This window comes from Stegodyphus dumicola, chromosome 4, assembly GCF_044657685.1.
Source record: "Stegodyphus dumicola isolate Sdum_Otavi_A_Nest chromosome 4, ASM4465768v1".
Lineage (NCBI taxonomy): Eukaryota > Metazoa > Arthropoda > Arachnida > Araneae > Eresidae > Stegodyphus > Stegodyphus dumicola.
In genome coordinates, this window is record NC_140771.1 from 225,762,980 (window position 1) to 225,776,646 (window position 13,667).

Below are 13,667 nucleotides of genomic sequence, written 5' to 3' on the forward strand. Positions count from 1 at the left end.
AGATAATTTTAGGAAGTTTTTGGATGCTGTTAAGGAATTTTGTGTACCATAGACTGAAGACGAACAAATTTCTAAATAAGGTAAGGGGATATTTTCTTTGTGTAGTGCTAAAGTACATAAGTTTTTTTTTTTTTTTTCCTTTTTCATGTTACTTTATTGCTTGGTTTAAAATGATAGTTTATTGAGATTATGTATTTTTTTGTTTGCCTCTACCGTAGGATAGGGTGCTCCTTTGACTTTTTAAGCGAAAATATATCGACAAACTCAAGGGATTAGTACGTAAAGCACAGTTTGTGCAATTATCTGATACTTTTTAAAGTGAAAATAGATCGATGTGTACATAGATACCGAGTTTGTGCAATTCTTTGACTTCTTATTTTGGCTTGTGTAGCGGCAATTGTTGCGCCAAAAATCGCTGCTACGCAGGCCAAAATAACAAGTCAAAGAATTGCACAAACTAGGTATCTATGAACTGCCAAAAATCACCGAGTTTTGCCAAAGGGTACCCTAAAATATACTTTTACCAAAAAATCATATATATTTATATACATGTACTGTTCTGTTATTGGGAAGAGATTCAGAAATGTATGTGTAATCTATATGGTGTATACACACTTACATACATACAAACATACACTGCTGGCCATTAAAATTGCGACACCAGAAAGGAATGATCTGAAAATTGTCAAAATCACATGAAAGAAGTTGAGATATGCAAATAATTAGTATTTCGGTGCATTTAGATGATGCAGAAGGGAGAAACGACATCTAAAGCATTGCATAAAAGTTGTCTTGTGGTTTCTTTATTTGGAAGTGCTTTGTAAGGATGGAGTTTGCTCAGAATATTGTGTTATGCCTCGAATAGGAGAAAGGAGAGGAAATGTACCAGTAAGTTTCAAAATGCGATAGAAGCAGGAACGTTGCCTATCAAAAGTGTAGATTATCATTCCATGATATCCCCGGTCCCACTGGTCAACGTCCAACCACTGTCATGTGAAGATGGAATCAATGGATTGGTGAGGATCATACTGAATGACATGCAGGATCTCAGTGCCCTCCCATGACTAATGGCAGAGAGGACAGACATATTATGAGGTCAACCCAGCAAAATCGTACAACCATATTATGGAGCATTAGTAAGGAAGTGGGCATGTTTGCAGCACACCCAGCATCAACTCGTAAGGTTGATAACGTTTGCAGCAATGTCGACTAACAACAGAGTAACCATTACTTCAGCTTCCCTTGACAATGCAGCATAGAGGGAGACAGCGACTCTGGTGTACCAAACAACAAAGCTGGGTACAGGAGTGGCACAATGTTGCCTTTCCAAATGAGTCCCAATTCTACATGCAGTATTCTGATGGTCGTATATGTGTCTGAGGAGACTGCATGTCACCTGCCTGCATTTGATATCGGCATAAGGCCCCTGCACATGGTGTGATTCAATTGTTGTCCTGGCCTGCATTGTCTCCAGATATGTCACCCATCGAAAACATCTGGTTTTGGGTTGCTGACAGATTAGTCTGCACCCGTCTCCAGCTAAATAGGTTTGATGAAGTGTGGCATAGAATGAGTTGTGCATTTCTGTCATCCAAGCCCAGTTTGACTACATTCCTAAGTGCTGTTTTAGCTGCCAGGGTGGCAGCTATTTCTACTAATTTTGCACCACTGTAAACCTCCAAAATACTTACAAATTTAATCATTTTGTCTTCATGCCATACTGTTTATGTGCAATAAATACCTTTTTTTGTATTTGCTTTCCTTCATGGTGTTGCAATTTTAATCCATCAACACACATGCTGGGATAAAATCTGCCTCACATGTAGTCTTTTAGGAAATAAGGGAAGGTCATACATGACCTTTTAAGTACTTGTATCTTTCAAGGTCAAGATTAGGAAGCAGGGCTGTGGAGTCGCTAAAAACAGGTTGACTCCTCCATCGACAGTTTGAATTTGAAATAAAATTTAAATGAATTGAAAAAAATTAATGACAAGTTGAGTTATTATTTTTATTTATGGACTGTACACATTAATAAATAGTTATTTTCTATTTTATTGACCTATTAATAAATAATATAAGGGAGAGGATGGATGTGATATTTGCTATTAGTGATTAAACTGATTCATTTAGTTACAAATCTCACTGGTAAATTTAGGTAAGCAGCAAATTTGAAAAATGAAGCCAAAAAAATTTTTGATGAGTCATGTGAGGATAACAGGCTTGAAAATTTTGAAATGTCTTTTAAAGTAACAGGTTTTTATAATGCTCTCGACATTTTAAATACTCGGTTAATGTGCAGAATGACTGGAATGACAAAAATCGCAATGATGTTTTCATTTTTGGAACCTAAAACACTGTTATTGTTAACAAATACGAAAATTATTATTAATGTTTAAAAAATACAGAAAACATATAACAGGGTTGCCATGCTACCAGGAAAAGTCGGGGAATTTCATAACAGCGATCCCCCAAAAAGATATTTTTGCGCCAATGTTGAAAGTGATCACGTTCTTGGGGAATTATGTATCGTGTGCGCGTCATTCGGGCAGAGCCAATTTTTGCAGCGCCAATCAGATTGTCTTTCAGTTAGGCAAAGAAAGTTTCCAGTAACCTCTTGAATTCAGGTTCTCGCCCAAAGAATCGCATGCCCATGTGGAACGGAAGAAAGAGTTGAAGTTCTGCCTCGTGGTTAAGAGAGCTCGTTTTTCTGTTTTAAGTTAAAAAGTCTGGTAAGTTAAATTCTGTAATCTTTTACATCTTATTAACTTTTTTATTATATGTTTACTTAACACTCTATCTCATATTTGCTTGTTAAAACGATAAGAATTCATGCAGTGCATTTTTAGAGTTAACCGTTTCCCTTACAAATTTTTTTGAAAAAAATTGCAAAACATCATCACATTTTTTTATTTTATAATTAAATACAACAAAATGAAACAAACCAAAATATGTAGGTTTTAAGTTGAATTTGTAATTTTTTGAAGGTGTAAAAGCATTTATTTTAATATTAGTTTACTATCCCGAGTTATCTCGGGCAAACGAAAAAAAGTTAAATATTAATCTTTGTATGATAGTTTTTGAAACAAAGGACAACACAGAGTGATACCTGACGTTCTACACTGGTATCTAGTCTCTTTTCTTGCTGGCTTACCGCCGGAATCTCTTTCACAGGAGCACAGAGTACACTGTCTCGTTGGATTTGATTTTTTTCCCAACCTTTTCATAATCAATATCTGAAAAATCATCGCTTTCGCTATCTTCCATCATCGCCAATATTTTATTTTTTTCCAACGCATGCATCCTTCTTTATACATTACTAATCCACAAGCCAACGTATACTATACAATAGGGAAACACGCGACCAGTCCCTCCAAAAGAACCGCGCAACCAACAAAATTTGGCAAACTGCCAATCAAAGCTAAATATTTCCTTTCATTTCCTCCAGACCGAGTAAAACCATGATAAAAGAAATCGTACTAACAAATTCTGCTTCGCCCGTGTTTTCTCGGGATAATAATTAACTACAATGTATACAAACCCAAGATAATTTGGGATAATCAGGCAAGCAGTTAAAAGAAGTTTATTGTTGCTTTTTGAATCATATTTTGTGCAGTATTAAAGAAATCCAATTTAACTGTTAAGCTTTTCAACATTGTTGGCGGCGTGTATATATTATGATTATCGAACTTCGAAATTACGCAAAAAAAATCTGATACCTTATAAATTTCATTAAAAATTTGACTTTGTTTTGGAAATGGCAAAATATTCTTTTTTTCCTCGTCTTTTTTTTTTTTCTGAATTCGGTTTTCTGTTGTTTCAAATTTTTAAATAATTCACATTTAAAATTTATTTTTGAGAAATAAACGGTGATAAAACTTGTGGCCGAATTCAGAAACAAACATTAAATATTAGTCCCCTTTTTTTATACACTTCATGTAGTAAAAATAAGTAATCAATCCTGCTCTTGCATGAAATTTCCAATTTTGCTGTGCCCATCCCTCATGCTCGTACAAAACAAAATCTTTTAAACATTTTTCTTTTGTATAAATGCCTTGTTATTTTGCAGTAAATTAAACAAAATACAGTACAAAGTCTTTAATCAAGACGTCCATGATCCGGACCTCAAAGCTACAAACTCTCTGCGCATGGATATACAAAGCAAAAGCATGTTTCAATGTACCGTTTCCGATAGTGAAGAAAGTGGCAGAGATTTTATTGAAAACGAAAAAATTTCGATTGGCAAGTTAGTCGGTATTCTCGACACGGCAATTACAGGACTTGAACAGTGGAACTGAACAAGAAATTATGTCTGTTTATAGAATTAAAGAGAAAGTATTAGCACAAGAAATGAAGCAACTTAAACAACTTACATTGAAAGAGATGTTTAATAAAGTAAACAAATAAATATTAAGCTTTTTTTTGTAAATTTTGATACGCTTTAGATCATAATTGCTCTTTATTTCATAAATTATAGTTTCATATTTTATTGTATAATTTCTGCATGCCATCTTACCAGATTTAAATTGATGATCTATAATCCGCAATCGCTGAAGTCCCGACGAGTCCAGATTAAAAACTTCGTACTGTAATAACAAGTCATCTTGGCTAACCATTCAATATAACTATATTCGGCAAAATACCGTTAATTATTGTAATTCACTTTTTAATCTTCAATTAATTGACTTTATTTTATTGTTATTCATGTCATTTAATGTTGCTTCTTCCTTCTAAAATTATTTTTTATTAGTTAATACAGTAGAAGTCCAGAAATCCACAAAGCTTGGGACCAGAGGTTGTATGGGTTTTGTGGATTTCAGGACAGAAAAGATAAGTCATAATATTCAGACTAAAAGTGCAAAATAAATAAGGCGTATTAGATATATTAAATTAAATTATTATATACATTATTTGTCTTTACGATTTTATGATCGTAATCCATTTTTTACGATTTTTTTCCTTTTTCAAGTGTTTTTAGTGATTTTTGTCGAAATTTTATAATTTTTCGCCAATTGCATTGTGTTTTACCGCCACCTACCGATGACTTCGAATCCAGTAACCTGCGGTTTCTCCCAACTCGCCGCTTAACCAGCCAATCCAATGCGCTGAACTTGTTTCTCCCACTCTTTTCTTTGTGGGCGCCATATTATTTTTTTCGTGTTCGCTTCAGCAGCAAGGGAATTACTCAGCTCGGACTCAGCAAGCGTGGATTGTCGCATTATGTTTTTTTTTTTTTTTTTGTTTGCACGTGCTACAAATTTTCTTAATACGTCGTTGTTATGAAATGAGTTAAAAAAAACTGTATTCTCAATTTTTTCGGCCTATCGAATTTCCAACAATTAAAGAATCCTTCAAAGGAAATAACTATGCATTTTGCAACGTGTGCGTGTGTGACTTCATAATAAGTCATGGTGGAAGAAACGACATTGTGAAGCATGTTAAGTCTAAAAAGCATGAAATTAATGCTTCGGCTTCGACAACGTCAACGAAAGTGGATGATTTTTTTTCAAATTCGGATGCCGATGTCATTTTGGCAGAGTGTTTGTTTACTGCATTCCTGATCGAACACAACGTGCCGCTAAGCGCTGCCGATCACGCCGGTCAACTTTTCAGATGGATGTTTCCCGACTCCAAGATTTCTCAGAAATATGCTTGTGCTCGCACGAAAACATCTTCTATTGTGAACGAAATTGCTTGCGATGCACAAAGTAAAATGATAGCTGCACTCCAGAATTCAGCGTTTTCGGTGTCAATCGATGGCAGCAACGACAGCGATTCGAAGCTTTACCCCATCGTTGTCACATATTTCTCTGATGTTTCTAATGAAATGAAAACTCATCTTTTGTGTCTACCATTGTTAAATGGAGACGCTACGGGGGAAAATATTGCCTCCTTGGTAATTAATGAGTTGAAACAACTTAACATCCCAATATCAAACTGCATTTCATTTGGTGCAGATAATGCTCATGTCATGGTGGGTGACAAAAAGGGTTTAGCCTCTTTCCTTAAAAAAGAACAAAATGAATTAATTGTTATTGGATGCCCATGCCACTTAATTAATTTGGCAGCAGAAAAAGCTGCAGCTGCTTTACCATTAAATATTGACCAGCTTCTGATTGATGCGTTTTTCTATCTGGAAAAAAAGTGTAAAAAGGAAAGAAAACCTAAAGAATTTCCAAGTGCTCTGGTGAAACGAGAAAAGTTCTGAAACATGTGTGCACGAGATGGTTATCCTTAGGCAGAGCGCTAGGAAGGTTTATTGAACAGTGGGCTGCATTGCTAAAATATTTCCACGAAGAGACCAAAACAAAACCACAGATACCATCAAATTTGTCGGCATATAAGATTCCGAAAACCAACTTTGCTTCTAATCAAAATGCTTTAAAAGGGAAAAGCCAACACACACAAACCCTTTAAAAAGAAAATGCTTAGAAGACTCCTCAAAGGTCAACTTTGTTAAAGAAGTTGAAGGGAAGAAGAAACAGTCTTCTATTAGCCGGGAGGAAAGGATTTTCTATCTTCTTTCTTTGGATTTGAACAAAGCATATTGTAGTTTTGTGTTAAGTACCATTAAGATTTTTGAAAGTGTAAATACCCTTCTACAATCAGCTTCGCCAAAATCTCCACTGCTTATCCAAATTCTTAATGATCTTTTGAAAGAACTTTATACTAAGTTTGTAAAACCATCCGTTGTAAAAAACAGTGTGTTGATTCGTGTTGTCTATAATAGTTTGGCAAATCAAACGGATGACAATGATCTTATAATTGGAAATCAAATCAGGGAACTTGTAAATTCTTTGAAAGGTCATGAGAAAAAAGAATTTTTTCAATGTGTTAGAAAGTACTTTTCTTCAGCCTGTGATTACATTGTAAGGGAGTTTCCTTTGCAAAATGAAGTTCTTTTAAATGCTGAAGTGGCAAATTTGAAACAAATTGAAAATTCATCTTTTGAAAAGATTCATTTTTTCATTGATAAATTTCCATTTTTGTTAACAATTAAAGAAAATGAATGTCATAATTATGCTTTAGATGAACTACAGAACCAATTTTCTGCTGCACAGTTTGAAGACTTTGCCAGTTCTGGATAAGATAGACTTGATGTCCTCGTTGGTACCTTAAAAAGAATAAAAAGAGCTGATGGAACACCAAAATATGATAGACTAGCAAGAGTTTTATGTGCTATTCTCATAATTCCACACAGTAATGCTGAGTGCAAGAGAGTCTTCAGTGTTGTGAAGAAAAACAAAACTATGTTTCGTTCTTCAATTTCACCAAAAACTCTAGAAAACATTTTAATTGCTAAATGTTATGAGGAAACTAATTGTTATGACAGGAAATTTTCCAAAGAATTTTTGGCTAAAGCCAAAAAATGCACTCTAAATTCATTGCAATAATTTTTTTGTGTAACATTAAGTTCTTGTTTTATGTTTCCTAATAAATTTTTTAGTTACTACTTAATTGAGATTTACTAATGTAAGTACAATTTTCTTTTTTCTATTTGTATAAATTGTTATTTTTTTAATATCAAAGCATGATATTAATTCTTCATGTTCTTCTGAATTTGGGGGAGAAATCTTCTTAATTATCTTTAGAGGTTGGCAGGTATGTTATTGCAATAGCTTATTATATGCATTAAATTACAAGGGGTGATCAAATGAAAAGGTACGAAACGACGTAAAAACGTAACAGTTAAATATTTGCATATTCCGCCATGGGAGAACGTAGCAATACATCTCGGGATGCGATTAGAGTCTCTGACTGGTATCGGAGCATGCGCAGGAGAGAGCAAAGGCTCTTATTAAAAGCGGCGTCCAAATGATGCGGCAGTCCGTATGAGGACAGGATGGCGTTTGCATTGCAAAATTCGACGACTGAGGAGCAGCAAGGTGTTATCGGATTTCTGACAGCGGAAGGTGAGAAACCAGAAGCTATTCATCGCCGGATGGTGACAGTTTACAGGGAGAAATGTGTCTCTGACAAGTCTGTGAGAAAATGGAGTGCCTGTTTTCGTGCAGGCCTTGAGAGGGTGGGTGATCACCCGAGACCAGGCCAGGCAAACACTGTCATAACAAGGGATCTCATCGACAAGGTGGACGACCTAGGGACAAGTGATTGGTGTGTCTCATTGCAAATGTTGGCGGTATAGGTGGATGTCAGCTATGGAACCGTGGACAATTGTTCATAACAGCTTGCGATATCGGAAGGTGTGTGCCGCTTGGGTACCGAAGCAGCTCACGGACCAGCAAAAGGAACTGCGTATGGGGCTAGCACTGCAACATCTGTTTCGGTATCAGGAAGACCCCGCTTTCATGGAGTGGATCATCACAGGTGATGAGATCTGGTGCAATCACTACGAGCCAGAGACAAAGCAGTGCATGCAGTGGAAGCATGCATCATCACCTCCCCCTAAAAAGTTCAAAGCCGTGCCATCAGCAGGCAAGGTATTGCTCACCATCTTTTTTGATGTTCAAGGTTCGCTACTTGTGGAATTCCTCGAGCACAGAAAAACCATTAACTCCGATGTGTACTGTGAGACACTTCGACGCCTATGCAGATCCATCAAGAACAAAAGACCAGGGCTGCTCAGGGAAGGTGTGGTTGTGCTCCATGATAACGTGCGTCCACATGTCTCCAGAGTCACACACATGGAACTGGCCAAGTTCAAGTGGGAGACGTTGAACCACCCGCCCTACAGTCCTGACATGTCGCTCTGCGATTTCCATGTGTTTGGTCCACTGAAGAAACACCTGAAGGGGAAGCGCTTCAACTAGGACGACGTACTCAAGGATGCTGTAAAGGACTGGGTCTCGACATGGCCACAGGAATTCTGGGAACAAGGAATCCTGCGGCTTGTTTATCAGTGGGATTGTTGTGCTCAGGCCTATGGTGTATATTTTGAATAAAGTGTACATTTGCACCCACCGTGTCGTTTCGTATCTTTTCATTTCATCACCCCTTGTATTATTACATATATAAATTGATTATATTATTCGTTGTATTATATATACACAGCATCGAGGTTTGCCGATTTCGCCTCATGCAAAGATTTCCGGTGTTAGAATCACTGTTGCTATAAAATTTCATCAGCTTTTCTTTATTTTTCCATATATCATACACAGTCGTATCGGAATTCCCTATGATTCTGCTATAAAATGCACCTATCTCCATCTTTTGCAGAATTTGTACTTTTTGCATTACCGCCAGTGTAACGTGTTTACGTTTTTCAACGTTGCAAGCAGTAAAATCATGAGTGTGTTTCTTATCTGTAACTGTATTAAAAAGGGCTGAAATTAAAAATATTCTTAATTTATTCACAAAATATCCAGATGAAAAAAAGGCAGCACTAAATAATCTCGTGAAATAACAAAGCTTAGAAAATACAACTATGTGAATCGTGAACTTGAAAGAAGAGTTGAGTGAATCATCTGCTTTCTTACCTCGATGCAGAGATTAGAGGAGAAAAAACTTTTATCATTATGTCAATAATTGGGTATTTCCGTTATGACTCATTATTATTCGGTAATTATGACGTCATTATTCAGTAAGTATTATTTCTCGATATTTCGTACTCAATGTTGCGGTTTCCGGAACCTATAAACTGAATGTTTATATTTTGAGAGGCAACGCGAATTTCAGGAGTTGGCGGATATTCAGTATTTGACTGTACTTTCAAATTTCAGGCAATTTTCTATGGCATACTCGTGAAATTAATTCTGGCAGTATGATAACATACCATTATAAAATTTAGTGCACATATTTTTAACTTATGTATGTTGCTAAATAAGTATAAAATACTTGAATTTATTTAAAAATATTAAATAGATTTCTTTCTTTCCTTTAGCTACAGAATGTCTGAAGAAAAGAAATTTTTTAATCCAGATTGGGCAGATTCTAATCTCAATCCTCAGTGGAGTCCATGGTTGCAAACCTATCGAAGGAGCTCCTAACATGGCAAGATACAAAATATCGTGCTTAGTAACATGGGAAGGAAAGCAATCACAAGCAACATAAACAGTGTAAAACATAAGAAAATCATTTCTCTGAAGATGAACTCAGAAAACTTAAAAAAAAAAAAACTATTTCTCCATAGATAAAAACAGTTCTGAAACACAGCAGTCTTTGGCACTAGTTGCTGAATCATCCAATTTAAACTCCTTTGTAACCGAGGACAAAGTTTTAGCTGCAGAATTACTGTGGGCTATGAAACTTGTTTCTTCACGTTTCTTATAATTTAATTATCATTTAATGATGCTGCTGTCCTGTTCCAGAAAATGTTTGATGACAGCAATAAAGCTAAATCTATGACACTGGGACGTACAAAAATGTCATATTTAGTGTTTTTGGTTTAGCTCCATACTTCAAAAAGATGCTCATTTCTGATTTTAAGAACACTGAATTTGTAATTTGCTTCAATGAAGCGTTAAATAGAATTGTCCAGAGAGGTCAAATGGACCCTTTTGTTAGATTTTGGGACAGTGTGAGGAATGAAGTCAGTACAAGATATCTCGCATCAATTTTTTTGGGACATGCATCTGCCAGTGACCTTCTGAGAAGTTTCTTTGAGAGAACCTCAGAAGTAGATAAAAAGAAATTGCTGCAAGTATCATTGGATGGACCAAATGTCAATCTTAAATTCCTCAGAGATTTGAAAGAAAATTTAGCAAATAATGATGCCTGCTATATATTAGATATTGGGTCCTGTGATTTGCATGGTGTTCATGGTGCCTTTAGAGCTGGCCATAAAGCTACTGACTGGAATTTAAGTGCATCATTTAAAAATATGCATAGAGTATTTAAAGACAGTCCTGCTCGGCGAGCAGACTATATTGCCATCACTAACTGTACGACTTTTCTGCTAAAGTTTTGTGAAGTAAGATGGTGTGAAAACATACCTGTTGCTGAGAGAGCTATTGATATTTTTCCTCATGTGAAAAAATATGTAGAATCATCCGAACTATCAAAAACTGTGTCAGTTGAAAGACTGAAAGAAGCTGTTAAAGATAAGCTACTTTTGGCAAAAATATCTTTTTTTAAAAAAATTTCTGTTGTAGGAGTTCTACATCCATTTCTAAAGTCATTTCAGACAGCTGATCCTTTGCGCACCTTTCTATATACAACTTTCCATAGTATGCTAAGTCATCTTCTCTCCAAATTTGTCAAAAGAGATACACTGCGAGAGGCAAAATCTCTTGAAAAACTGATAAAAATAGATATTCTGGATCAAAACATTAATTGTAATATTGCAGATATAGATGTGGGTATTGCTGCTGGTGTGAGTTTAGCTAAATGTAGAGTATCTGATCTTAACAAAAGAGAATTCAAAACTCGGTGCAGAACATTTTTGGTTAAGCTGGTATCAAAAATATTTGAAAGAAGCCCATTGCAATATAGCTTAGTTAAATACATTTCTTCATTAGATCCTAAGCTCATTACGTCTAATGCAATTTTATGTGAGAAAAGGATGGAGAGGTTACTGCATATACTGTATGAAAGTGAATGGATAAATTCCACAGTTACAGACAGATAAATCAAAAGTGCAGTTTAAAGAATTATTATTCAGAAGTAAGGGTGTTTGGAAAGAGACTTTTGTTAATTTTGCTGCAATGCGACTTGATCACTTTTATAAGGACTTGATTAATAAATCAGATTTTAAAGAACTTTGGAGTGTTGTACAACTAGTTCTAATTTTATCACACGGCAATGCCACAGTAGAAAGTGGTTTTTCAGTTAATAATGATATATATGTTGGTGGAAAATCTCCAGGAAAATTCTTTAACAGCAGTGTGAACAGTTTATGATGCTATAAAAGTAAATGGAGGTGTGGGTGAATATTAATATAACTCCTGATATGTTACGATATGCCAAATCTGCTCGTGGTGCATATCACCAAGCACTTGAAGCCAAAAAACTGTGTGATAATAAACATAAAAAAATATTACGGTCAAAAGTCTTTAATCCAGATGTCCATAATCCGGAATGATCTATATCAAAGCTACAAGCTTTCAATAGAGCATGCATAAACGCATTCAGAAAGTTTGTAGCGTAATACCTTTACATATGTGCATAATACCTTTACGCATGCGCGTGTAATGTATAACGGACGATGTAAGCTAAGCTAAAATTATCTATTTCAGTTTTGGATCCGGCTTATTATTTTTTGCAAACTGTTAGAGCAATTTTATAAAATTAAGCTTGAACTTTCGATTATATCAAATAGAATTTCAAAGGATCTACAAAGCGAAAGCATGTTTCGATGTCCATCAACCAAAAAGTGGAATTGCTGCAAAAAATGGATAAAGGCATATCCTTTGTTTCTCTAATCATTCCGAAATCTGTTTATCAATTTCACGCTGCTCGGGGGGGGGATGTCGTGGCATGCAATGAACTGGAAGTTGATCTGTCAGCACTATCCTTATCTTCAGTGCACAAGTTTTTATTTTATTTGGCTTATAATTCCTTACTAAATGTAGTATTTCATCTCGATGTACTCCGTCTTTGATATGATTTAAATCAAATTCCTCGTCATTATAAATATCACGAATACACATCAAATAGTTTTCTGGTTGCAATTTTCTAATTTCGACTATGCATAATGTATGCTTTACGCATGTGCGCGTTGAAAGAAATGTTTAATAAAGTAAACAAATAAATATTAAGCTTTTTTTTTCGTAAATTTTGATACCCTTTAGGTCATAATTGTTCTTTATTTCATAAATTACGGTTTCAAGTTTTTAATTTTATAATTTCTGCATGCCATCTTACCAGATTTAAACTGATGATCTATAATCCGGAATCACCGAAGTCCCGACGAGTCCGGATTAAAGACTTTTGGCTGTATTAGACAAAAGGAAAGCACAGGCACAGAAAAAACAAAAATTGAGCAGAGATGTTTCTTCAATTGACTTGCAAATTGCGGAGTTAAAACAAGAAATCTAATTTGGTGCTTATTTTTCATTAGTATTTTTTCTATTAATGTTTTGCTTAAATATAATATATAGACATATATTAAATGTCTTAATTTTTAATTCTAATAAAAATTTACGTTAAACATATATTATGTATGCTTATATTAACAGTTTTGCATAAGGAAAAAAAAAATTCTTTTTTAACCTTTCAGAATTTAGCAAATGTTGAAATATCACTGAGGTGATTGTTTGCCAATTATATATTATTTAATAGGATTAATAAAAATTATAGATATAAATGGGCCTCACACTGCCATTTTGTAAACAATAACTTCCATTCCAGATTTTATGTATAATATCATTCATGAGATAATTTTATCACAATTAATGGTGGAGAAAATCTTATGTTTAAAAATTCATATATTGCATTGAAAAATCAACAAATTTCATTTCTGATTTTGTTTTAGGTGGAATGCATTGTACTTATTTAATTTCTTTTGGAAATGAAAGTTATTGAGGAAAATGGAAAATAACTCCTGTTGTAGTCATAGTAATTGTTTGGGTAATATACTTTATATATATGTATATAAGTCATATGCAATTAGCAAATTTGTGTGTTAGCAAGTGGCACCATAATTAATTTACCTTTAGCACAACTAACGCGCATTACGCAGATAGACTGGAATTTTCTTAAAACACACATGGAAAAGTCAGGGAATTTCATTCTCCTGTTTGAGTGGCAGCCTTAATACAAGGGGTGATCTA

At 34.9% G+C, this 13,667-nt stretch overlaps 1 protein-coding gene and 1 pseudogene across 1 annotated transcript; both read left to right on the forward strand.

The window, feature by feature from the left end:
• The first annotated feature begins 8,147 nt into the window (after positions 1 to 8,147).
• LOC118184213 (histone-lysine N-methyltransferase SETMAR-like) lies at positions 8,148 to 8,768 on the forward strand. Its single transcript, XM_035353849.2, has one exon. The coding sequence runs from the start codon at positions 8,148 to 8,150 to the stop codon at positions 8,766 to 8,768; it is 621 nt and encodes a 206-aa protein (XP_035209740.2).
• Positions 8,769 to 9,952: 1,184 nt separating this feature from the next.
• Positions 9,953 to 13,065, forward strand: LOC146997832 (uncharacterized; annotated as a pseudogene).
• Positions 13,066 to 13,667: the final 602 nt, after the last annotated feature.